We start from the raw sequence: 25,950 nt of genomic DNA on the forward strand, positions 1-25,950 counted from the left end.
AGGATCCTCTCAATGAACCGAAAAATATCTAATTAGTTATATTGGAATGATATTTTTGTCTTTTTCATTTTATGAGGTGACAAAAATACCACTCCAATATACTAACTGGATATTAAAGTTAGTAGAATGAGGAAAGTTAAGAGTAATGTTATAAGTCTTCTAGAGTTATCCCAAATATGATGCGACTTTTAAAATTACCAATAGATCAAAAGTCAATAAATCACATCTCAAATTCAACGGTAATTTTAAAAGCCACATTACATTTAGAATGACTTTAGGAAGACTTTAGAAAGACTTATAACATTACTAGAGAATTAATGACAGTTAAAAATGTTTTTAAAAAAAACATATGCGACTCTCACATGTTAGATGACACTTAGCATTTATTAGATGAGTTGAATGAAATTTTATCCATGTTTGGACAAAGTTTTCCTTCAAACTAGGTTGAAGAAATTTCCTCTAACCTATTCTATAAAATGACATGTATCACTTTTCATATGAAAAATATATGTTTTTGAAATAGCATGTGAGAAGAATAAAATTATTTTCAACTTTGCCCTCGTGATTAAAAAAAAAAATGTTGTTTTAATTAAAATTGACATGTGTTTTTTACATGTGAGAAGCACGTACTTTTTTAATTGCAATGACAAAGTTAGAAGAAATTTTATTCAAAAAACAGTTGCTTCTCGCATGTCATTTTTATAAAATAGATAGAAAAAATTTTCTCTAACCTAATTTAAAAGAATTTCCTCCAACATGTAAAATAAGTTTGAAAAATATCCTCCAATTCGAAAATAAATTTCATTTAAAATATAACAGTTTTTAAAAAGCATTATCAAACGATGCAAAATTTTTCAACAAACAGAAGTCAACGATTGAGATTCGACCAAAAAAAAAAAAAGAAAAAAAAACATTTAATAACTACTCTCAAGAAAAAAGCAAAGGTCGAAGAAAGCCTCCTCCCTTTGTTTTAAAGCTGCAACCAGACACAGACACCGTCTGTCAGCGTCCGTCCACAAAAGAACAGTAAATTCCATGCCCTGCAAGACCCATTTCCGTAATTCCACCCCCCGGAAGGCTACCCCACAAGAAAAAGGTACTCTAAGGTAAACTCAGAGTCACAGAACAGAAAGACGACGAACACCCAAAAAAACCTTCCCCCTTTATCTCCCTCGAGAGCAGCAATGGCGGAAAAAGAAGAGGAGGAGGAGGAAGAAGAACAACAACAAGAAGAGGAAGCGAAGAAGGTTTTGTGTACCTACCTTGGGCTGAGCTTTTCACTCTCGCTGGCATTGCTTCCCAGGAACACGCTTTCCCTGGAAACCCGGGCCCGCGACCTGTCGTGGAGGCTCTTGCAGGCGGAGGAGCAGCTGAGGCAGATGAAGTTCCGGAGGAAGGAGGACTCCAAGGCGAACGCGCGGGTGGTGGAGATCTTCGCCAGCCACAGGAACGCGTGGCAGGCGGAGGAGAGGCGGCTGCTGCAGCGGATCCATGAGCTGGGGGAGAGGATGGCGGAGCTGGAGAAGAGGGAGGCCGACTACAAGGCGCGCGTGGAGGAGCTGGAGAGGGAGGTGTCCGAGAGGGACGAGATGATTAGCTTCATCTCCAGGTCCGCCAGGGTTGCTGGCCACGAGTTTGGAGAGTACGAGGAAGAGAGCTCTGGTGATGTGAATGTTGTTTATGGTGGTGCCGATGCGGACCCACATCAGCAGCACAACAATGGGTTCGATTCGGAGTTGGTGGCGTCCTCGGCTTCCAAGTTTTGGGCGGAAAGAGCTAGTCTCTGCCAGGTATTCTTCTTCTTTTATAGGGCTCCTTTTGGTTCTGAAAAATAGTGGGAGAATAATATAAATTAGATTTCTGGAAGTGATTAAGACCGGAGAGAAATGGAAATTGAGGACGATTTAGCTTGCTATTGAAGGGAGTAGTGGGTGACTTCTTATGGGTTGAAATTCCTTCCTCATGCAGCATATTTTTAATTTTGATGGAAATCGTTTTCCATAAGAAAGTAGCCGCCGTCTTTGTTTAGTAGTAGATGAGAAAAAGTAATCTAAGATGCGGTTCGATTTTGTGTAGTGAAAACTGATGGGTGGGAATGGGACAGGATAAAGAAGTCTCTAGTTCAAGATAAAAGCACCAAGTAGATAAAGTGAAGATCATAAAGAAAATGGATAAAGAGGGTGGAGTATATAACTGATAGAGCTGATGGCAAAAAACAAAAGAGAAAAAGAAAAGGAAAGGAAAAAGATTCAATTAGTCTATCTTATAGGATTGCTTTAGGAGCTTCAAAAGTACTTTTAGTACTTAAAAAAGCTTTACCAAACAAAAAAGCTGTTCGATTGGTAAAAAAAAAACTTCAAAACGTACTTTGAAAAAAAGCTTTAAAATGAAGCTTTTTCTAAAAAAACTCTTTTTGGCTTTAAAAGCTATATTTCCCACCACAATCTCAAACATGCTCTGAAGTGAAATTACGACTTTCTTGAGTCAATTCAAAAAGTAGCTTGATTGTTCATGAGACATATAAGAAGAAAATATCTGGATCTTAGGATGATTAAACTTTCCAAGTTTACTACCTTAGAAGAAGTGTATAGCACATAATTACAAATTTTTAAAAGGTAGTTCTGTTGGATGCATTTCAGCTAATAATCATTAGCAGAATACTTTTACTTCAATTTCTCCTTGCAATTACCAGGTCTAATATTTGACGTTTCAAATAAGTAGTTATTTTGATAGTTTCAATCTAGCCTAAGAGTACAGTAATAATGCTTAATTTCAGTATTTAACATAAGAAGTTTTACAACTCATGTTTTAATTCTTTAACTTGGCATTACTTTGTCATCCAAAGGCAACTACTTGCTTAAAGCCATTTCCATGAATTAACCCTTTGATTGAGGTTTATGAAGATATTGCTTGGGTGCTACTTTGAATGCTGTTCTAAGAAAACCATTTTCCACAAATTGGCCCTTTGATTGAGGATTACGAAGGTATTGCTTAGGTACTATTGTGAATGCTGTTTTAAGCCAACCCGATCAGTTTCTACATCATAATCAATTCTCAACTTTATGGAGGATGTAGAAGTCATCCTCACAATAGGCAATTCAGTCAATGTTATATACTAAAATTCGTAGGTTCCCACTCTTCTATATAGTAATCGTCACCATCTACTATCCAATTTGCCAGCCATCTTTACACAAAGTCACAAGCTGATTGGAGAGAGATAGAAACGTTTGTGTACATGCATGGAGTTAGTATTGGCATGAATTCTATGTATAGCAGCACTAGTCTATTCGGTTGACAAACTATTGAAGGTTGCTATAGGATCTAGATTGAAATGAAAGTGTAAGTCAGAGTTAGGCTCAACAGTTGGAAACTTAAGGCTAGCTAGTGCTTGAGTTGACAAGCTTAACTTTGGGGCTCCCTTGTTTACTAGCATTTTGACTCGGAGCATTTTTAGTATCTTACCTCCAGAAATCATGCTTTCATATGAGTATTAATTGGAGGGTATATATAGTGTTGTTGATTTTGTTTTTGCAGAGGCATAAATTGAAGATATAATGTTACTTTTTTTTTTGATAACCTGATATAATGTTACTAAGACAAGCTAATAATGGATATTGTCTAAGAGCTATTTTTAAATCAACCAAACATGATTGAATTGCCTAACAAGCGATCAAGCCTAACCCAATCCTACCATTGCTCAAGCCTGGCTCCTTAAGCAATTCAGCTGAAAATCAACCTTCAGGATTGGCTTGTATAGCTTTCAGAATGATTTCAAAAGCCCAAGCTCAGCTTTAGTTGCTGATTTTTTTTTAGACTTTAAACCTATTTTTGATCATCAAACAACCCCAAACTGCAAAATTTTGGGTTCATCTGTAGTACAAAGTTCATTTATTTTACATTTGCGTTATCTGCCCAAATTTCTTCTTCATCTTCTTTTCTAATGCTCTGTTTGGTTGCTGAGAAATGGAGGGAAAATCACTTAAATTAGGAGTGCAGAAAAAAAACTGCTGAAAAATATTAATAAAGTACATGACATACAAGTAGTTATTGATATAATATTCTTGCTTGATTAAGTTATGACATTTAGAAACTTTATTTGAATTAGAAGTTGCATCAGAAAAGTGGGTTAAACTTTATTTTCACCCCACAGGGTTGGCCCAATTGGTGGAGGCCTTGGTCTTAAGGTTTGCTCCCTTCAAGGTCTAAGGTTTAACACCTCATGGGTGCAAACAATCTCTTAGGGCCATACCCCTGGGTGAAAAGTCAGTGATTTAACCAGTTCCGTGTAGGAAAATTTTCGAGGGTGCAATGCACGGGACTGGGGTTATTCTGCAGGGGTGGGTCCGAAGGACCCTGCCTTGAAGAGGTTCCCCGACATGCACAAAAAAAAAAAAAAAAAAAAAAAAAAGAAATTATGTTGAAAGCATTATTTTTATTGATCATAATCTTTGTTTTTTTTTTTTGATAAGTAATAATCTATCTTATTAAAATATTAGTTGTTTCAATCTTAAAATGAAGTCAAATTTCTTAAATTAGTGCCTCTGCTTTGGACATCAGTTTACTAGTAGTGTCGTATTAGTTTTTTTTTCTTTTTTCTTTTTTTTTTTTTTGGGTAAGATCACAGATTTTAGAAGAATCCTTGTGTTAGGAATGAGTCCTCTTCCTTGCACTTGGAGAATATGCACAACCTGGCAGAAACAGATGGAAAATTAAATCATTCATTAACCTCATGAGTAATTCTACTTTTCATATCCATTTATCATATTTATTTCACACTGGTTGGCATAGCGTATTTTAAGTGGCTTTTTTTTAAGTGGCTAATATGGGAAGCCACTTAAAACATGTCACGTCGGTTGGTGTGAAATGGATATGATAAATAGGTGTAAAAAGCAGTATTACTCTTAACCTCACATGGGGTCCATTAGATAGCCTTTGGTAGTTGACCACTCTAAAACAACTGCCCATCTGTCTGTGCCTTTGTTTTCCTTGATTGGCTTGTTTTCCTTAACAATAATCTGAAAGTATATTGATACTTGGCGCCACCATTCTCAAAATCAGCTGCTGGGGTGCTCCTTTTTTGTAGCTTGACACTTAGGGCATCATCTTCTTACATTACCTTGTTTAATGTTGTTGATTGGACAGGACAGGTCGCCGCCTAAAGCATATATTATCATAGTAAAAGGAATACATCAACCCGTAACTCTAAAGCCATTAATTGCATTAATAAATCTGTACTAATAAAGATACACATCTTATCCTTGTAAGATACAGGTCTATTGTCTTTATCACTAACAGACAATTTGCATGCTGGCATCTACCCTTTTCATTTTCAGACCAGATATGCTACTCTTTTGGCACTTGGCAGTAATAAAATCGATACCAAATTAATCTTCACTAGCAACTGATATAATAGACTGTTATAGTTTTGTGAAATTAATAGATATTTTATTTCGCTCTTTCAATTCTTTGTTTTAACCTTTTTGTTTTCTATCTTCTTTGCCTCCATCCTTTAACTGCTCCTCGGGGTTATTGAAACATGGCACCTTTGTGCACTTGCCATACGCATGCCTATGCTATCTCGTGGCAGAAAGTTGTTCTGATGATACTCTGTCCCTGAGAATTAGTAAAACATATGAATCATTTGGGCCTTCAAATTTAATTGGCAACTATCCATTCTGTGTGGTTTTATTTGACCATTTTTCAGTTAAAATTATCAACGTTATAGATAAAAAAAAAAAAAGAAAAAAGGTGATTCAGTTTAGTCAACTCTGTTATTGAGGAACATCAACCATTTTCTTTGCCCATTGTCCTAAGCTTGACAAAATTGGTAAAGGCATTTGACTTTGTGACTGACATATTAAAGCCCGTTTGTAAAGAAAATGAAGGTATTTCTTATGGATTCTAAGTTTAAAAAATTTATCTTGCAGGATGTACAGTATGAATCCCTTGAATCCTTGTATCATATGAAGCATTTTGTACCCAGGTAAATTTTAAAAATTCTAGACCATAATTCTGAAGTACGTATTGTTAATACTCTACAACTAACCCACGTTTTTCTTTCCTAGAAGGGAATCCCCTTGGAAGGTAGATGGTGACTCAACAGGAGTTTCCTCTAAACTAAAATTACTTGAACAGGAACTACTGAATTTGGTAAAAGTTGGTAGGAGTGATGAATCAAAATTACCATCTCTAATGAGGAAGCAGGCAAAACGATATCAAGCACTTGCAGGGAAGATTGATGATCTATGCCAAAAAATGGTAATGCTCAACTGCTGATGGTTTATTGCTTTTATGCTTTCATATGATCATGAATAGTCCCAATCATCATTTGATGCTTTTAGATACAATATCAATTAAAACGAAGCATTATCTTAAGACACTTTTTTTCCTCAAATATTAAAGGCCGTGCTGGTTCAGTGCTTTTAGTTCCCATTGCTCCATGTAAGATGTGGGACCCATTGGTTTCGTGGCCCATGGAAACTATATGCATGATGGTGGTCCTGCTCGTTAGGGTGACCAATTGGGGTAAAAGAATGTGCCCTTTTACCCTGGTGAAAGAATTGAAGCCAAAATCCTATGCAATGCAACTACTCAGTTATTTAGAAGTTTGTATCTTGATGTGGAAGAGTCTATCAAACATTTGCTGTTGAGGCCCAAAATTTTGGAAACTTGGGTTCCTACTGAAAGTCCTGTGACTAGTATTTTGGCTCGAGAAATTTTGTTGGTCCTGTTGCTGAAATCATATCTGTTCTCTTCTCCAATCAATTAGTCACAAATTGAAAATTGCATGGATGATCCTGGGACCATATTTTTTTTGATAAGTCTGTGACCATCTTAATTTGCTATCTAAAAGAAATTTCAGTATGTTAAAAAATATGTATAGTTGATTTGAAGAGAACCATTTTATATCTTCTGGAGTGAAAAAAGGTGAGGATGGTGTTTTTCATATGATTTTTTTTTTTTAGAAGGGTTTTTCATATGATTTACTTCACTGTATCTCATGTCCATAATTACATTGTTGTATATAGTTTAGTTTGTGGATCCACCAGGCAGTTACAACTTGATAATTCATTTATTTTCTTTCTTGCCCCCTCCTTTCGCACTTTTCCCTTCTTTGGGTGCACTGCACAGTTCCTTGATTTACTCTGATTATTGGTGAAAGATGCATGAGGCTGAGCCAAATTCATGTAAGTTGGAGGTTGAAATAACTCTCTTCCCTACACACTATCCCACCCTTCAGCCTTCCCCGGCAACAACTTGTGCTTTTTTTCATAAGTTTATTTTATATGTGAAATTCTAAGTATGCTGTTTCCTACATATGGATCTGTTGTAGGTTATGTTGCTTAAAGTTTCTTTCTCATTTTTACAGCAGGCTAGTGATCCCTGTGAACTGACCGTCAGCCCGGAGTTTCGAATGCAAAGGCAAACAGAGTTTTTGCTTGAAGCATTTGGACTTAAGCAGCGTGCATCAGAAACAGGACAGAAGCTGATGGCTTTACATACTGAAGTTGGGAAGAGTTATTATGGGGAGGAACTGGGGAGCCAGGCCAAACTGACCACAAGGAGATCTTTGGACTCCATCAGAAACAACTTAAAGGAAATCCAGAGAAATTTGGAGATATGGTTGGCCAGAATTATAGGAGATCTTGAAGGGATTCTGGCAAGAGATGGCGCCTCTCGTGTAAGAGAATATTATATTTCTAGATATCCTTTTGTTCAATAGAATCTCCATGAAATCCAACTACAATATATGCTCTTTTGGTATCAAATGCTCTAAGCCATATAAAATGGCAGTTAGATGCCTAATGTAAATGATATGGTTCCACTTTGTTTTATGGTAGCTTCTTAATGTAGTGCTAGATCTTCATAATGTAGTCAACACATAATGAAAACAGTCAGAAGAGAGTCACGTTGTCATATAACTTGATGATACGACAGTAAAAATTAGCTTTTGGATCAACACTAGTAAAAAAAAAATAATTGGCTGATTTTTACTGCTACGTCATCCTCGTTGTTTGGCATTCATGTAGTAGTTACTAAATAGCATTACTGGGTTAGAAATGAAGCTCCACAGCCAACAATGGAATCACATTGTAGCTTTCTTTTTAAAAGGTAAAGAGGGTAAGACTACAGTTCAACACCTATGAAGGACTTTAAGTGTAGACTAGTATCCTCCTTTGGTAATTTTTTCTTGCCCTTTCCTGCAAGACCCTTTGCTTTAGTTTATTTTATTTGCTTTTGTTAAAGTATATGTTTCGTCCTTGAAAATTCTTGCAAGTTTTAAATTCGTCCCAAAATTTTGTATGTTGAATTGGTTTTTGTGTTCGTCAAAGAGTATTATTTTGCTTGTTTTCTCCTGCATCGTTTATAGGAGTAATCAAAGAAATTGTAGGTTTTAAAATTATGAAATTCAGGCCTTTTTTTTATTGAACGGTTTAGAAAATGATATTTATTAAAAATGTGACATGTTATCAATAAGAATTGCTTTTATTTTTACCATGTTCTTGCTCTTTATGTTGTAGAAAAGTTTTGAATCAAAAGCCGTCTTTTGATTTTTTGAAGGAAAAAAAAAAAAGACTGTCTTTTTAAAAATGAAGAAGCTTTTTAGAAAGGAAATGTTTTTTGGCTGCTTTGGTAACATGTCACCATTTTAATAGGTAGTATTTTCAAGCCGTTTGATGCAAGAGCGGGCATGAATTCTATAATTTTAGAATTTACAATTTCTATAAAATTATAAAAAATCCTAATATGTAATTAGAGGTGTTTTTTCAATGAAGTGACAACTTCAAAAGCACAAGGTCTAAACATAAGACTCTAGCACATGTTAGAATAGGGGAGATAGGATTAGTGAAAGAAATTGTCGCATCAACTACTTATCACACTCCAGTAGACAACATAAGGGTATAAGATCAAATGAACTTTCTTGAAAAAGAGAGGGACCATTTTGACATGCATGATTTTCAAGGAAAAAGCTTAAAATTTGGCTTCTATCTTTCTTTCTTTTTCTTTTTTATAGCAAATAAGGAATGGGTTATATGGGTTAAAATATTGAAAATGGGGTGGGCTTCCCAACAAAAGACCTAAAATGAAAATTATAGTGAGAAATACAAGTAAAAAGTAGAAAATGAGTCATAAAATGACCCGGCCCTCTAAATAAGGGCTGCAAAAAGCGGTTTAAGCACCAAAACAGAATAAGCAGGTAAAAGCGTGATCATCTCGAAATCCTTCAATCTCACCTAAATCTTCAAAAGAGACAAAGAGACACAGACATAGACATGATCCTCAAAATACCCTTCAACCTTATCCAAACACCTACAAGTTAAAGGTAACCACGAGGAGACTGCTGAAGAAAAAGTACAATAAAATCATCAAGATATGAAAAGGAAAGATCACTTCATATACCACTAGAAGAACCCAAGTAACAAAAGACACAAAACCATAAAAACAGCAAAAATAAAATAAAATAAAACCCAAAAAACAGCAACTTCGGCAAAGGAAGCCAGAAACAATGGAGTGGAAGGGGGTTGACAAGCTCGTGAGATCTACGCGCAGGCGAGTGGATGATGGGCAGTGGAACAATTGGCGGCTACAACAGGCTGGATTGTCAATGGAAACGATAGAGTGGTGCGTTAGAGAGCAGATCTAGCTTTAAAAAAAACCGATATGAATACCTCTTCTATTAGATGTTATTTATGGCTCTTTGAAAGTATATATATGGTTTATAGGTTGGGTCCTGCTATTTAGTATACCCTCATCTCTCATTGGGTTAACGTGACAATGTCCATTTTACCTACCACATATGAGCGTTGCTATATTAGTTCGGTGGAATGGCGGTGTGGCAAATAAAATTTCTTATAGGTTTATACATTTATGTTTTTTTATTAGTTATCATTAATAATAAATGTATTTTTAATTAAAAATAAATTTTTAGGTTGATTTTAGGGTTAAATATACTTTATCCCACTCAACTAACAACCATTTTTTATAAAGCTCCACAAACCGACATGTGTGGCAGTTAGGTCTATCAAACTACCAGTTTGTTACGTTTAAGCAACTCTATTAGAAGACTTTTCTACCAACCTAGCTAAAATACCCCTCATTTAAAAAAAAAAAAAATGAAAAAAAAAACACACACACACAAAAAAGGGGGCGATGGGGAAAAATGTAAAACTTAAAGGGTGGCCAAACCACCTCGCCACCCAAATTTATGGTGGGGGTGGCCTGCTAGCCACCTCTAGAGCCAGAGGTGGCTGGGGTTGGTTTGCAGCCACCCCCAATGCACTATGGGGTGGCTGCTAGGCACTACATTTCCTTCTTTCTTTTTTTAATTTTAATCTTTTTTTAAAATTGATTAATAATTATAAAGGGTAAATTTGATTTTTAAGTGTCAAGACAAGGTCATTTTCGGATGACTTTGGTCAAGTATGACTTTTTAATCCAAATAGATGGTCAATGTTAATAGAGAGGCTTAATTAGAACAAAATGGTAGTTTGATGGACTTCAATGTCACACATGTCAGTTTGTAGAGTTTTATGAAAAATGACTTTTAATCTTTTAGTTGAGGGGGTTAAAGTATATTTAACCCTTGATTTTATATTGTGAATGAAAGTTGTTATTTATATGTTAATATGAAAATATAAGAAATTTAATGATTTTCCTTACGAGTTAAAGGTCATAAGATATTTTCTATACCATTTTGAAGGTTGAAAGGAAACAGCAGAAAATAACCAGTTTTTTTTATGACGTATACATTTTATGATGAATCAAAGGGGCCTTAATGAATACGTGAGATGCTTCTCACAGCAGAAAACATTGATTTTCTGCCATCCATTCAAATGGTGACACCTCGCCTAGTACATGTTAAGAAAATAAGATGAAAACACTGGATAAAAAACCAAATTGTTATCAAACCACTAATAAAAAAATTAGTGGTATAGAGACCGACGCCGGGGGGGAAGCCAGACCCAAGCGTGGGTCACGCCTGGGTTCGGCTGTGACCCAGGCCCAGGCATGGGTCATGGCCATGCAATTTTTATGCTTAAGCCAACGTGTCTTTCTTTTATTGGTAGGCAAAAAACCCCTCATTTATGCAACGACCAAATAGAAGATATTCTCAATGAATACATCATGCTTAGGGCTAAGTATCTGTTAAATCGATGATGGTATAAATATTTTTGTCTACCCAACCAAAAAATTAACCGACTTTATACCGATTTCGACTATTTCGGTTAAGTCAGTTAACTCGATGAAGTTGGTTAAATGTCGGTCGGTTAAGTAAGTTAATCGTTGACTTTTTATATTGGGCCAAACCTATTTTTATGAGCCAAACATGATTTTATTTTGGCATAAATAGTTTTTTGGGACTAAACAAGTGTTTATTGGACATGTTTTTGGGTTAAACAAGTCATGCAAAAAATTATTGGGGAAATTATTGGGGCCAAAGTTAGTTATATCGTTCAGTTAACTGACGAAAAAAAATTTCCGCCAACTGAACTGACGTCAAAACAGTTTTCTTATTCCGACTACCGCTGTCAAAAGTCAGTGGCTGCAATCTAATCATCCCCAGAGTTAATAGTTTTGCACTAAAACAAGTTTTAATGGAGAAAGTTACACTTACCAGCAGAGGATCCACAAGGAAATTCCCCTCGCTTTAATAGTAGAAAAAACAATCAAAACACAACAGGCAATTGATTCAGGTTTGGATTCTATTGGGCAGCATGATGTAAAAGACGATTAAGCATCACAACTCAAGAGAATGAGGCAAATATATTCGAGCAGAAACAGGGGGATCACTGATCAGGCTGAAGCCAAGCTTAGTGGGTTAAAGGATTTTGGCCAACTCTGGTTTATAATCAGAGGAAACTTAAAACATATTTAATACCAACACAATTTGCCATAAGCACTTCCATACCATTCAGATATAACAAATTACCGGTCCGAAAGCTACAGATGATTATTTTCAATTCCATTTAAGGTTCTAAAACACACAACCAAATGGCATCAGGCATCAACAAGAAGACATCAAGCAGATGCCCCAGCTTCTTCCAGCAACTGTTTCACTTTGGTTATGTAATCATTCATTGCTTCATCCTTCGATTTCCCTGGCAGATCAGAAAAAAGTTACGTATTTCTTATATAGACCAGAGAACGACAAAGAGCAAACCATGTTGTTCTAAAAGTTTGTTTGGAATTGCGTTAAGGAACTTAAAAATAGCCTTTTTCAGACAAAAAAAAAAAAAAAAATGTTGGTTTGGTAAAAGATTTAAAAAGTACTTTTTTGTTCTAAAAAGCACAAAACTGTGTTGTGGGGAAGTTTGAAAATGAAATTTTTGCTAAAAAGCTCTTTCAAGCTTTTTTTATAGACAAAAAAACTTTATTTTTCAACGCAATCCAAAACCGGCTCTAATCGATCAAAAAACATTACCTTCAACAGCCTTCCACGCATCCCACTTTGCTCTTTCCCTCATGTTGAACATTCCAGGACGACCTGCAAATCAGCCATGAAGGGTAAAACTTAACTTGTTCCCCAAACTTAGTTCTTAAAGGAAAAACAATTTACAATAGCTTGTTGAGATCCCCCTACACGTCTTGCTTTTACTGCTATGTCGGGGGTTACTTTCTAAAAAATAAACATTTTGTCTATGGAGAAGTACGAAACAAACAAAGACAGACAGACAAGTTAAAATGAGCATGTAATTTGAGCCTGATGCTTACTGGTGTTCACTGGTCCAACAGTGGACTGCTTGAATAGCCCATAGAGTATAAGCTTGTTTTCATTTGTGGTTGTCTCTGGCAGGGTCTTGGCTTTCTCAGCATGCTCCTCGAAATCTTCCTGCAACAAACCCAGCACAGCCGAACTGTTAACACATGTAGAAGCATAACAAATGTCAAGCGAGCTATATATCAGTGTAAAGCTCTGCAACAAATGGGTTTATTCTCAGGCATTTTGTCTGAATTTTTCAAAGAAATATCAAGAACTAGTCCAATCCTCAAAAAGAAGTCCACCCACTAATGATGCCAAGAATAATAAAAAACCTGAAATCCAAAAACTGGATACGAATTTATTGTTTCCAAACCTAAAGCAATCAAGAGGCTACTCCTTGCCTACGTGCTAATTTTGTTTACTATGCATAAACAATCTCTTTCTGACATCCAATGGATCAGATTTACAGGTAGCACACTGAGGGGTTCTCTAAAAACTGTTTTTTGGCAAGAGATAATTTTCACTTCTGCACATGTGCCTTGAGAAATTCCATATAATTTCAAGGCGCACCAGACCCAATTGACAAGTTGACCAGAAGATCAAAACCAACTGCAGATCTGGGAGGCATCATCAGATAAATTATACAGTGCCTCACTAAAATTACAAAAATTGTACTGAATCTGCAACAGGCCAACATACCCTACTAAGTGCAATACAAAACATTGCCGTAGATCCCTAAATAATGTTAAAATTAAGAGTGAGTTTGGCATTGCGATTTCGCATACAAAAAATGCTATTTAAAACCAAATCTCAGAAAATGTATGGTTTGGAAGTGCATTTCTAAAAAATTACAATTTGAAAATGAAGAAAAATATGTTTTTCAAATTATAGGTAGGAGGTGCATTTTTAAAAACTCATGATTTTAAGCGCTAAACTATGATTTTGAAGGCCAAAATGCAATTTTACCAATCGTTTAACTTCATTTTTAAAAATCAAGTTTTCAAATTTCACCTCTTAAAATCGAAACAGAAGCACAGGGCACGACTTTAGGACTTGGGATTTAAGTGCATCTGTCACTGATAACATACAGATCTGAACTAAATCCCTACCACACTCATTGCTATCATTCAATGGGCCAACTTGAATCTAACTCAAACCAGTATAAAAAAACCCAATACCATATCTTTTATTTCAAACGTTGATGGCGATAAAAATGTTTGATAATTTTGCAAATTCATCTATGCCCAAGGACAAACTGGCCCGGAAAGTTCTTCTGGGAAATCATTTCAAACAAAAGCGCAGATCCGAGCAAACAAAACATTAAAAGTGAGATTCCCAACACATATTTAAGCGCGAGAAGAATCATATTAATCAATCCGGTGTAAAGATTAAACAAGAAAGACTAGTAAATCAAAGAAACATTATATATATATATAGCAATAATTGCGATGCAATAAGGGAGAGATTGAGGCAGACCTTCAACCCCATATTACGATCTCCTTCGTTCTTCCTGCTCCTAGAGAATGACGAAAACGCAACGTAAGTAGATTTCGTGCTTCGGCCTCTCCGCTGCTGGGTGTTTATATAATGCGGAGCCGTGTGGTCCTGTTGATCTGAGGTACCGACCTTATCACTCGCTCATAAATATTCGTTTCCTTTCTCAAAAAAAAAAAAAAATTCGTTTCCGTTTTCATTTTGATGAAGCCCTCCCCAAAAGTTTTGCAAAAAAGTGCCTCTTCCCCTTAAGATTCAGAAAAAATACCCCCTAAATATTGGATAGAATAGCAATTAACTAATAATTTAGGTAGCAAATATGAGAGAATCTACCTGAAATCCAATGTTCGAATAAGTGGTTGGACAACCCAACATTTATTTGGACCAAATTTTTGGTGCATTTGTCTTCATCACTATCTTGCTCTTTATTTTATATAAAAACTATGTCAAAAACTATCTTTTGGTTTTATTAAGAATAAACGTTTTTAACCATTTTGTGTACTCAATCGTAATAGGCAAACCTTAAATCTTTGTAAGGTACTCCCTACACAGATTAGGTTAGACTCGACTTCGCTCTAGGCGTGGCTCTAATTAATTGTTTGAACTCAAAGAAATTCGAATTTTAGACATGATAGTGTCATATTATTTAAAATTTTCAAATAACGTGACAACATAAATAACATATAAACGTTATAAAATCTAATGTAATCAATAAAATAGTGTATTTGTGAAATGAAAAAATCATGTTCCCAAATGGGGGCCAGCCACTCTTTAGGCCTTCCATTTCTCCATGAGATTGATGAGCATGTAGGTTGCATTAAGTATTCACCCTTCTTTTCTTTTCTTTTCTTTTCTTGTAGGGTCAGCACATGGATCTCACTTAGTTAGTCCCTAATTAATCGTTAGACTGTACTTGATTCCCCTGTCGTATAGCATGTTAGTTTGATTTACTTAGACTCGCTTGATTGGATCTTGGATCAACACTAACAAAAAATTAAAAATAAAAATTAATTTTTACTGTCATGTAATTCTAATTATACGGTGGTTTACTTAAATGCAAGTCATCCCTTATCAAGAATGGATAATGGGTGTCTTCAACAAAAGAGTAGTGTTTTAATGGGTGTAAAGTATTTTAGTTGAGTAGGTTTTAGTAGTTGTAAAATAGAGGCCGTCTTTTTTTGTTTTTTTCCTAATTTAAAAAAGTTGGAGGGGGAGATCAATTGCAACTTTTCTACCTGGACGTAACCATAGTAGCACTAACTCGCAGAGAACTGCTCAAAAGGGACCTAGACTATCTTATAAGATATTTTTTGTGGATTACAAGTATGAGCGTTTGATTATAAGTTACCTTATATTAAGAAGTTATTTCTAAACTATGTTTGAAGGAGGTATAACTTTCTTTTAGAACCTCCAAATTATTCTGTTACGGACTTAATATTCAAGTTTGTAACACATACAATCCATCCGTGTTAAAGCGAAAGGCTTTCAACCTAAATTTTAATTTCATGTTATACTACGAATCTTTTGAAACCAAGGGTATAAATGAAAAAAAAAAAAATGAGAATTTAAATGGTGGTGAATGGCAAAAGAAGAGCATCAACTTTTGCAATCTAATCCTATTTTTCAGCCTTTTAAAGAGATGTCATGTGCATATATTAAAGGTGTTTAGAGTCGTGATGCTGAAGCTTCTTTCATCATTTGACAAGGAAGTGTAACGTGTCGTGAGTGTCAAGAGTTAGAGAATTTTTTTTTTTAAAAAAAAAAATTCAAATATTTGATAATGACTAATTTAGTAACAAGACTTGGTCAGCTTAAATTCAGCATGAGCATAAATCATCAGTTCGAATTGGTTTAAAAATTGAGGCCCATAACTAAAGTTATTTGAAATCCAAAAGAGATAACATAATATTTTTTTTTTCTTAAAAAAAACAAAAAAAAACATTTATTTCGGTTTAGTTAGTAGATAACCTAACATTGGAGTGATGTGACGGGGTGGATTTGATTGGATAGTAAATTGATCAGTACAAAAAACTGGTTACCGACCGCCATGGGATGAATACACTCAATTGTACCCAAATCCACAACAATTAATATCACCAACACGAGTAAAGTTATAAGTTTTTGTTGTGTCTTTTTTTAGTCTTTTCAAGAATAATGTGGCTATTAAAATTATTATTGAATTATTAAATAGAGATTTTAATAGCTACATCATTCTTAAAGAGACACAAAAGGAATTTCTAAAATTACTTGGGCCGCCACCATCAACATTCAATTCTCAATATCAACCACCTCCTATTCCTTCCCGGAACAACCCTCACCATCTTAACATTACTATTGTTGTCTGTAATTTATTGCACCCACCTTCAAACCTCTCTCTTGCTGCACCTGCAACCATAACTGCTGGCTGCTGAACCATCGCCAACCATAGCATTTGAAAAATTACTATTCAAAATTGCCAGCAATTTATGATCCATTAAAAATTGCCGAACCTTGTCGTTTTAGTAACTCTACAAAATATTGGGCTAGAATTGCAGGTCCAGATTCAAGTCATTTGGGCACCATTTATTGCTCGTCATTTTTTGACTATTTAAATACAACTTAGCTTTAAGTTCATATTTATAGTCTTGAAGAAGTAACTCAATCGACTAGAACCACGTCTAATGAAGCAAAAATCACTAGTTCGAATCTCCCTCCCCTCTCACGTGTGGACATGTCAAAAAAAAAAAAAAAAAAGTCCATATATATGAAGACTAACAAATCAAAAACAGGTAGTAACAGTATAAAGCTCTAAAGAGGCTGGATTATCGTATGATTATTCAGCAACGCAATGGGACTTTAAGAATACAGGATACGATCGGTTTAATCAACAGAACTCAAGCAATCAAAAATCTAAGGCGTACGAGGCACCACACTAACCAAAGGCATAAAAAAGTGCCTAAATTTGCAAAACCCAGAAATAGATGTCAGCAGATGGATGTCATGCAGCCCAACATTATAATCACAATGAAGAAGATATCAAGTATATAAATCGAAGAAATATTTCAAGAAAGGGTTGAAACAACAGCAGGCAGATTCCAAATATTAAAACTAGAGTGTCTGAAGTAATGGATCACATAACACTTTTTAGTTGCTAGATTCTGAACAAAAATTTCAAGATCTTCAATCAGCAGACTGATTAAATGGACTCTTCTCACTATTTCTTCTCCTCTTTCTCAGCCTCAGCAGCCTTCTTCATCCGGGCACCAACATGACGCTTGTTCGTACGCTCAATACGTAACTTGTCATAAGCCTTAAATGTCCTCATCTCATCTGTGACCTTCACAAGCTCAACGGTTGGCTTCTCCCTCACAATGGGCATGTAAGCACCTTGAACTTGTGTGGCACTTGCAAGTTCCTCAGGACTAGAATCGCCAGCCTGCAACATAGTTTATGGTCGAATAAGATTTTGGAACACAGAAAACAGCAGGAAAAAATTGCACTTTTAAAACATATTAACTGATTGTCTTTACCTTCAATTTCCGAGCATGCCTTGGGAAAATAACTAGCTTGGCCTTGTATGTCTTAAGCCTCTGGACATTAGCTTGGAGACTTTCCAAGGAACGGTTTCTGCGGCGATGATCAACAGCAATGCCAATTGTTGGAGCAAGTTTTTTGGGTATAGCAGCAGCCTGAAATGCTCTTAGGGGTATTACATTAAGAACCAAAAAAGAGGACTAACACATTACATTGCTCAAATGAAGAAAATAAAAAAGTAGAAACAGCAGAATGGATATCACGTGAGTTGCATTGGTTGCTTCAATCATCTTGCAGGTTAAGATGTCCAATGAAATATAAAGGCTTAGTCACTATTTCTTTATCTTCTGGGGAAGCAAAATCAAACAAATGTAGCATCATTTTTACGAGAAATGCACAAATACTAAACCAGACATTAATGAGCCCAAGAAAGAAACCTTCTGGCAATGCAACTGGTCAGATAATACAAATAACAACGCTCAACTATCTTAATGAACACACATTACCATAGATCTGAAAATATGGAAATAAAAGAAAGAGAGAAGGCTTAAACCGCAAGAACCAATTACTGATCAGATTACTTGTGCAATCTGCAGGTGCAGAATTTTAGTTCTATATTTGTCCTAGCAGAGAAAGAAGAGATCAAGACAAAAAGAAGGTTACAAAACTGTTGGGAGAGTGCAGATTTTCTAATTAGAAAATGCTGTATGTGTGCAAAATTGCAGGTATGTATACTTGTTTCAGAAGGGAAATGAAAACTAACATAAAAAAGGGTATAGAACTGTTGAAAGAGCACATACTTTTCTCAATGTATATTTATACAGTGATACAAAACACGATTACAGCGACAAAAGTAATGGATCCTAAACCATTTTTAAAACCACAAAAAAATAAAAAATAAAAATCCTTCTTTAACTAGAAACTGATACACACATTGTTATAACATCAGTTTCTGTATTGCTGAACCAATTACCACTTTAAAGCACAACTGGCATGAAAAAAAAAGTCTCACCTTCAGTTCTTCGAGAGAAAATCCTCTGCCAGCTCTAACCTTCATATTGTACTTCAAAGTTTGTCCATGAACAATAGGTCTCAGACGTCCAGATGTAGGCCTAGGAAAAATCTTCACAGCCTTCTTTTGCCGAGCTGGAGATTGAAACATTCCACGTCTCAAAAAAACAATTTAAGAAGCAATACAAACAACAAAATAAAGAATAATGGTAAAGAAAGCCATCAAGGGAAAACAATGAACTCTTTTTAGAACATATTATTACCATTCCGTCTCCGTGTCTTGCGCGCTGGTTGATTGAACCATGTTTTGACATAGTTCTGCCAACCCTTTTTAAAGTGCCCATTAGGAATAACATTATTATGCTTCACCATGGCCTACCTGCAATCAGTAGGAAGCAAAAGACTTGTTTAAAACCATCAGGCATCAAGTGTACATGATCTATAATGCAAAGGTCAGTGTATAGAAAGCAAAATGGCTCCAACTTCTTAATGAAAACAGGACATCAATTTTAGAACACAGCTTTCAAATTGCAATGGATGTAAAGGACATTTTTAAGGTGGTGAATAGACCAAAAATTAAATCCTTTTTTCAGCAAATAACACCAAAATGCTTTCCCCCAAACTTAATAAAGGGAAATGCTTCTCTTCCAAAATGCTTTAATTATGCATTTGACGTTCAAATAACAAATAGACTTCAGCAGGAGATCCGGTTGATTTACACAGCAATTTTCACTTTTGTAATTCATTTGGAATACTAAAACTTGGACCATAAAGAAAATATGTCATTTCCTATCTCCCACCATTCCAAGTAATTAAGGGCATACTCCAGGCCATTAAAAAACTCAAATCCTAAACTAACCCACACTAATCTCCCAAATCTCACACATAATCTTGGATCTCTACCCAGCAAGTCACAATGAGAAATAAGCTTACTTGATCACTAGATCTTGGGTTGTGTTTGGTTCAGCGTAAAACACTTTCCATAATATTTTTTTTTTTTTCTGCATTTTCTGATATTTCATGCAATCAAAAAATGCAGCTCATTGTAAAACATTTGTTATGTAGAATGAAAACCGCGGCTTCCTATTAGCAAACAAAAATCGTTTCTCTCAGTCTCTCACCCAACCGAATCAACTCGTCCCCTACCATGGCTTTTCTGAGGTCCAATTTGGTAGGCGGAACTAAAAGAGGTTCTTGCAGCATTCTTAGAGGGAAGTGACTATGAAAGGCCAAAACTTTGGAAAATGTATTACGCCAAAACTTTGGGGATTTCCAGATATTGCAATACTAGAATTTAATAAAGCTTCAATAAATATTAATGCAGAAGCTAATTTGTAGGTGACCACATCAAAATTCGAATCAACCACTCATTTTTTACTGCAAGGACTTGCAGAATAATTAAAAGAAGCATTTCTTAAATTATCATTCACTGTGGTACAATGATAACATATGCCGCTACAACAATAATAGCAATCTAGTCAACTATCCCAATTCTATTTTATTTTAATATCTAAAATCTAAATAGCTGAGCAGACAACTACATTTTCAGGCACGAATAGACCTAGAAGTCATTATACCACAGTTACACAAACCATTGCACACATCAGTGTAATTAGATCAACGTCTCTGTAACTTCAAATATGAAAACATATAACCAGTCCCACGGGTAACCTCAAGCGTGGTAGTGAAAATCATACCAATAATCCATTTGGTGCCGGAGAAAAAGCACGAAAATAAAAGAAAACGTTCTGTATCTTGGATTTTGCATGACCCAGAAACAAAGAGATTTCATAATTCAATATTGAAATCTCATTCTCTTCATTTTCTCAGCTTTCTTGGCAAACAAACAGGCCATAAGTTTAGATTAACCCAAAAAGAAATATCTCATCACATGGCTCGCATATCCAACGACCAAGAGAAAATCAAATGGCAAAAGAATTTACCTGAACTCGTTGAGACCTCTGCAACGCGGCGACGGAGGCAATAGTCCTGGAGGACTTTTGAGGTAGGGTTTTAAAGGATGTGCCACGCTCAGATATCTTAAATTGAACGGCTCAGATTAGATCAACTATTGGACCAAATTGGCGATACTTGAAATTGTGTGCTTTAAAAACCCTAGATTCAAATGCGGCCGATAAAGCCCGGACGCGATGAAGCCGCCCAAAAGGAGACCCCGGCTCAGTGGTGAATGGGCCAAGTGGCTTGGCCCATGAGACTCTTTTGTTTTTTTTGAAGGGGGCCCATGAGAGTCTTGTGACAAAGTATTGTGATTGAAGAAAAGTGAGAAATACCAAGATTAAACAACAAATATTTTAACCATTAAAGCTCACATGTTAAAGTAGCCATGGCTTAATATTTGGCTTCAGCAGAAGATTGGGAAACTGTAGCTTGTTTCTTGGTTTTCCAATAAATGAGATTGGAACCAAGAAAAATGCAATAGTAGTGGATAGTCAAGTAATAAGACACCTTGCCCCCCCCAAAAAAAAAAAGAAGTTGATGATAGAGTTTGGGAAGTGTACTATGAAAAATAGATAGTGCATTATTGAAAAAAAATTTGGGAAGAGACTTGATTGCAAAAGAAGTGTTATTATGTTTATGTAATATTTATGTGACAAAATATTCTTGTAATATTCTTAATATATTACGAAAATATTCTCTACATATATTATGTCAATATTTGATACCGTATTCATTATTGTAAATATGCTGATTTTGTAATTAGGGTTAAATGCTATTCCAGGACCTATGATTTGCATCAAAATCAAATAGCCACCGGGGCTTTAAAAAATATCTCAAATGGTACATGTGGTGAGCCAATAAACCCACTTGATACCTCTGTCAAGATTTTGTTAAGTTTTTTAATGGAATGCCACATCATCCTTAAACGTGGGCTCCATGTGGCGTGGTACCTAGGTTTTGGTTGCCACGTCATATTTTATTTAAAAACAAAAACAAAAAACCAAAAAAAATATATTTTATTAAAAAAAAAAAAAAAACGCTTGGATAGCCGAGCCACCTCATAGGGGGTGGCCGGCCACCCCGTTTGGCCTGGGGGTGATTCGGCCACCCCCTTGAGCCAAACCCCCAAAAAAAAAAAATAATAATAATAAAATTGAGGGTTTGACCGTGGCCATGGAGGTGCTTCGCCCACCTCCCGAACCACCCCCTTGGGCCAAACCCTAAAAAAAATAAATAAATAAAATTGAGGGTTTGGCCCAAAGGGGTGGCCGAACCACCCCCTTGGCCTAAAGGGGTGGTTCGGCCATCCCCATAGCGGCTGTTTGGGGGTGGTTCAGGGCCATGGGGGTGGTTCGGCCACCCCAGTGTTTTTTTTTTTTTTTTTTTTAGTTTTTTGTTTTAAATAAAATATGTTTTTTCGGTTTTTCATTTTTTTTTTATTTTAAAAAAATAAAATAACATATGATGTGGCACCCAAAAACTCACGTACCACACCACGTGGCACCCACGTGTAAGGGTGACGTGGCATTCCGATAAAAAACTTAACATAATCTTAACAGAGGTACCAAGTGTGTTTATTGGCTTACCACATATACCATTTGCGATATTTTTGAGAACTCATGTGGCTATTTGATTTTGGTGCAAACCACACGTATTGAAATAGTATTTAACCCTTGCAATTATTGTATTTCCTTTATTTTAGTGCCTTATTCAACTATATAAATAGGTCATTCTATTGTACAATTGAACATACATCATAAATACAAATTTATTCTCTATAATTATCTTTCTGTTGTCTTTTTATACTTTTGGTGCCTAGTTTTTTTTTTTCTCGGTTTAAGCATGCTTTTTGGTGTTTCTTTTTGTTTCAACAATACACTAAACGCTTGTTGAGGTTGTTTTTGTACGTGATGAAAATTGTAGAGGTCTTATAACTCAAAATTGGAAAATATGTGAAGAAACAAGTTCAAAAGATTCCGCCATGCGCCAAACTGTCTCGCCATTTGCCGGTCACTCTCTCTACGTGTGAGTTTCATGCGTCACACGCGCTGGTTCCACGCTAATCCACTGTCTGCATCACACTGTTTCCCTACCCGCTAGTCTATATTCCCAATTACATCAGAGTTTTTGTAGCAAAATAATGGGTGGCATTTGCTTCCTACAAAGGAGTTGCAACCTTAGGGAAAACTGGCAATAAAGAAATGGTGATCCATCCAAAAAAGTTGCAACTTTACAGGAAAATCTTATATCCCAACAGGGATAGGCAAAATTGTGAAATGATAGATAAATTTAGGAGACAAAAAGTAAAAACATATTTGCAATTCTACGCAGACAAGGTGAGCTAAACTAAATTGGAAGTTAACAAAAAAGATTTGATCAATAACTTCTTTGCATATAGTTAACAACCGAGTTTCATTTGTTATAATTCCTAAACTCGATGGAGAAGACAACAAACAAATGGTTTTCTATAGCAACAAATATGATCATGTATGTAATGTCATAGTGGACATAAAAAGGCAACAAACTTCCACTTGATTTTGAATTGAAGAAAAATCACAATAATAGAAATGCAATAGTAAAAATCACAAGAATCCAAGAGTGGGCTATATAGTAATGGGTCCAAAAGCATAAATGTTATGCCAAGAAACATTGTAATTAATTCAAAACGGAGACTACATAGAGTTGAAAAATATATAAAACAAAGACAGGAAAAAAAAAATCATAACTAGTAATGTGAGTGAGGGCAGTGTGCTAAATTTAAAGTAATTAAAATAGTTGTAAACCAACACATAGACAAAGTGAATCATTCGCAATTCATTTACACGCATGTATCAAAAGGGGTGTATTTATTCAGACAACCAGCATGTAATTGTAAACAAGGCAGTAAAAGATGTCATTGGAATAGGAAAAATGACAACAGCAAAAGTGGTAGGAAAAATCTGCCATAGCATTGTGCAGTGCTACGTTATACCCGCCCTATCTCTTTGGCTACTACTACTAGGTTGTATCCTATATTTGTAGCATAGGATTAATGTATATTAATCTAATCCAAAACGTTGGAACAAATGTTTAAGCACGACACAAAACAACACAGTCCATTTTAAAATCCATCAAAACAGAACCTCAACAGCCCGTCATCATAAAGACTTCATCTGAAATTTCATAAAACCAGTCACCATAAGTGCTACATTGAGAAACACCACTACAAAACAACAATATCAAGACTAAAAAAAATTTGAAATTTTGACCTTAAAATTTGAAAGAAAATAGCAAAGAAGGATTATGGAGGAAGTCATTACCAAACAAAAGCGCTTGGGATGTAGCTTTCGGGATGAAAGACTCGTGTCGCATCCTCTAGGTTCATAAAAAACTTAGTTCTGAAATCTTGAAATGAAATATCAAAATTTCTCATTATGGCATCCAAGATTTTCTAACATATCCCTGGAAAAAACAGTTAAGATCTTTTTCGTAGGATTCACGAAAGGCATGTGTATCCTTCCTACACTGACCCTTTTTATTTTTATTTATTTATTTTTTTTACATGTCCACATAAGAGGGGGAGGAAAATTCGAACTAGTGACTTCCACTTTATTAGGCGTGGTCTCAGCTGATTGAACTATCTCTTCATAGATATATAAAAAATTCAAAAAGAAAAAGAAGAACTATATATATATATATAGTTCTTCTTATATATATATATATAAACTAATTTGATTAAATAACAAATAACAAGAGAAAATTACACTTTACCACCCAAAGTTTGAGCTAATTTTCAATTTGACCTCTAATGTTTCAATTTTTACAATGCAACACATCAAAGTTTCAAAATTTGTCAATGTGGCCCATCCGTTAACAATTTTTGTCCAATGTGACTGAAAATTTGTCACGTGCCAGGTGCATGCGTTTTTTTTGTCTTAAATTTCCAAATTTTGCCCCATGTATTTTAACAAATTCCAAAAATGCCCCCAAGTCAAACCAAAAAAAAAAAAAAAAAAAAAATGTTGGCCACCCCTTTTGGCCATCCTTAAACAATTTCCATCCAATTTGACTTAAATTTGGTCACATGTGAAACACGTGTATTTTTTTGTCTTAAATTTCTAAAATTGTCCCCATGTATTTTAACAAATTTAAAAAATGCCCCAAAGTCAAACCAAAATAAAAAAAATAGAAGAAATAAATAAATAAAAAATTGGGGGTGTCTAGCCGTTAACAACTTCCATCCAATTTGACTGAAATTTGGTAACGTGTCAGGTAGGTGTATTTTTTTTTCTCTTAAATTCCCAAAAATTGTCCCCATGTATTTTTAACAAATTTCAAAAATGCCCCCAAGTTAAAAAAAAATAAAAAGTATGTGGGGTGCCCAAATGGCCAAAGGTAGCCACCCCAAATTTTTTTTTTTTTTTTAAATTTGTGAATTTTTAAAAAATAAAAAATAAACTTGTAAGGGCAATTTAGTATTTTCCATTATTTACGTTAGAGAAAATAGAAATGGTTAACGGATGGGGCATTGAATTTTTTTTTTTTTTTTTTTTTTTTCACTTTGGTGCGGTGCATTGTAAAAATTAAGACATTGGAGGTCAAATTGAAAAACGACTCAAAATTTGGAGGCTAAAGTGTATACCCAAATAACAAAATAAAAAAAGAGGATTCCGCTTCATTGTTGTAAAAACAATTAATAGGATATATGTTGTTACAACAATTGACCATCTAGATTAAGTTTTACTATTCTTAAGCCTGGCAACATTGTATAAAGAAAACAAAACGTTGGAACAAACGTTTAAGCAAAACACAAAACAAACGGTCCATTTTGAAATCCATCAAAACAGAACCTCAACAGCCTGTTAGCATAGAGACTTCATCTAAAATTTCATAAAACTATCCACCATCAGTGCAACATTGAGAAACACCGCTACAAAACAACAATATCAGGACTAAAATAGTTTAAAACTCTGTGCTTGAAATTTAAAAGAAAATAGCAAAGAATGATATTATGCAGGAATTCATTACAAAACAAATGCGCTTGGATTGTTGCTTTCGGAATGAAAGCCCCATGTCGCATGCTCTAGGGTCATAAAAAACTTAGTTCCAAAATCTTGAATGAATTATCAAAATTTCTCACTATGGCATCCAAGATTTTTGAACATATACCTGGGAAAAAACAATTAAGATCTTTTTCGCAGGATTCACAAGGGCAATGCGTATCCTTCCTATGCTCATCATTCTTATAGTAATGAAAGTGATTATATATGTTACTTAAGAAGGTTGGAAGG

General features: G+C 35.2%; 3 protein-coding genes across 3 annotated transcripts in view; 1 reads left to right on the forward strand and 2 right to left on the reverse strand.

Moving 5' to 3' along the window:
- The window catches only part of LOC132174069 (uncharacterized), an 11,784-nt gene extending 3,931 nt beyond the window's left edge, over nt 1-7,853 (forward strand). The window contains exons 2-5 of the mRNA XM_059585778.1: nt 1,060-1,790; nt 5,928-5,983; nt 6,066-6,258; nt 7,370-7,853. Coding sequence (XP_059441761.1) covers nt 1,060-1,790; nt 5,928-5,983; nt 6,066-6,258; nt 7,370-7,723 — 1,334 coding nt within the window. The 3' untranslated portion in view covers nt 7,724-7,853. The remainder of the gene's footprint in view (nt 1-1,059; nt 1,791-5,927; nt 5,984-6,065; nt 6,259-7,369) is intronic.
- A 4,018-nt stretch (nt 7,854-11,871) lies between these two features.
- LOC132175138 (acyl-CoA-binding protein) lies at nt 11,872-14,334 on the reverse strand. Its single transcript, XM_059586978.1, has 4 exons — nt 14,180-14,334; nt 12,715-12,832; nt 12,425-12,487; nt 11,872-12,101 (listed from the first exon to the last, which is right to left on the reverse strand). The coding sequence occupies exons 1-4, from the start codon at nt 14,189-14,191 to the stop codon at nt 12,022-12,024; spliced, it is 273 nt and encodes a 90-aa protein (XP_059442961.1). The 5' UTR covers nt 14,192-14,334; the 3' UTR covers nt 11,872-12,021.
- A 2,863-nt stretch (nt 14,335-17,197) lies between these two features.
- LOC132176080 (large ribosomal subunit protein eL13z-like) lies at nt 17,198-20,765 on the reverse strand. Its single transcript, XM_059588202.1, has 5 exons — nt 20,665-20,765; nt 18,985-19,100; nt 18,723-18,856; nt 17,707-17,865; nt 17,198-17,612 (listed from the first exon to the last, which is right to left on the reverse strand). The coding sequence occupies exons 2-5, from the start codon at nt 19,091-19,093 to the stop codon at nt 17,391-17,393; spliced, it is 624 nt and encodes a 207-aa protein (XP_059444185.1). The 5' UTR covers nt 19,094-19,100; nt 20,665-20,765; the 3' UTR covers nt 17,198-17,390.
- Nucleotides 20,766-25,950: the final 5,185 nt, after the last annotated feature.

This window comes from Corylus avellana, chromosome ca3, assembly GCF_901000735.1.
Source record: "Corylus avellana chromosome ca3, CavTom2PMs-1.0".
Lineage (NCBI taxonomy): Eukaryota > Viridiplantae > Streptophyta > Magnoliopsida > Fagales > Betulaceae > Corylus > Corylus avellana.

Bases quoted from the DNA above. Each gene is read 5' to 3' on its own strand.
- LOC132175138 (XM_059586978.1), bottom strand. The intron at 12,488-12,714 runs GTAAGCATCAGG...GCTGATTTGCAG, and splicing joins TGTTGGACCAGTGAACACCA to GTCGTCCTGGAATGTTCAAC. The intron at 12,102-12,424 runs GTAATGTTTTTT...CTGATCTGCCAG, and splicing joins TGCGTGGAAGGCTGTTGAAG to GGAAATCGAAGGATGAAGCA.
- LOC132176080 (XM_059588202.1), bottom strand. From the start codon at position 19,093: ATGGTGAAGCATAATAATGTTATTCCTAATGGGCACTTTAAAAAGGGT. The intron at 18,857-18,984 runs GTAATAATATGT...TTCAATCTCCAG, and splicing joins CAAGACACGGAGACGGAATG to CTCGGCAAAAGAAGGCTGTG. The intron at 17,613-17,706 runs GTAAAGACAATC...ACTATGTTGCAG, and splicing joins GGCATGCTCGGAAATTGAAG to GCTGGCGATTCTAGTCCTGA.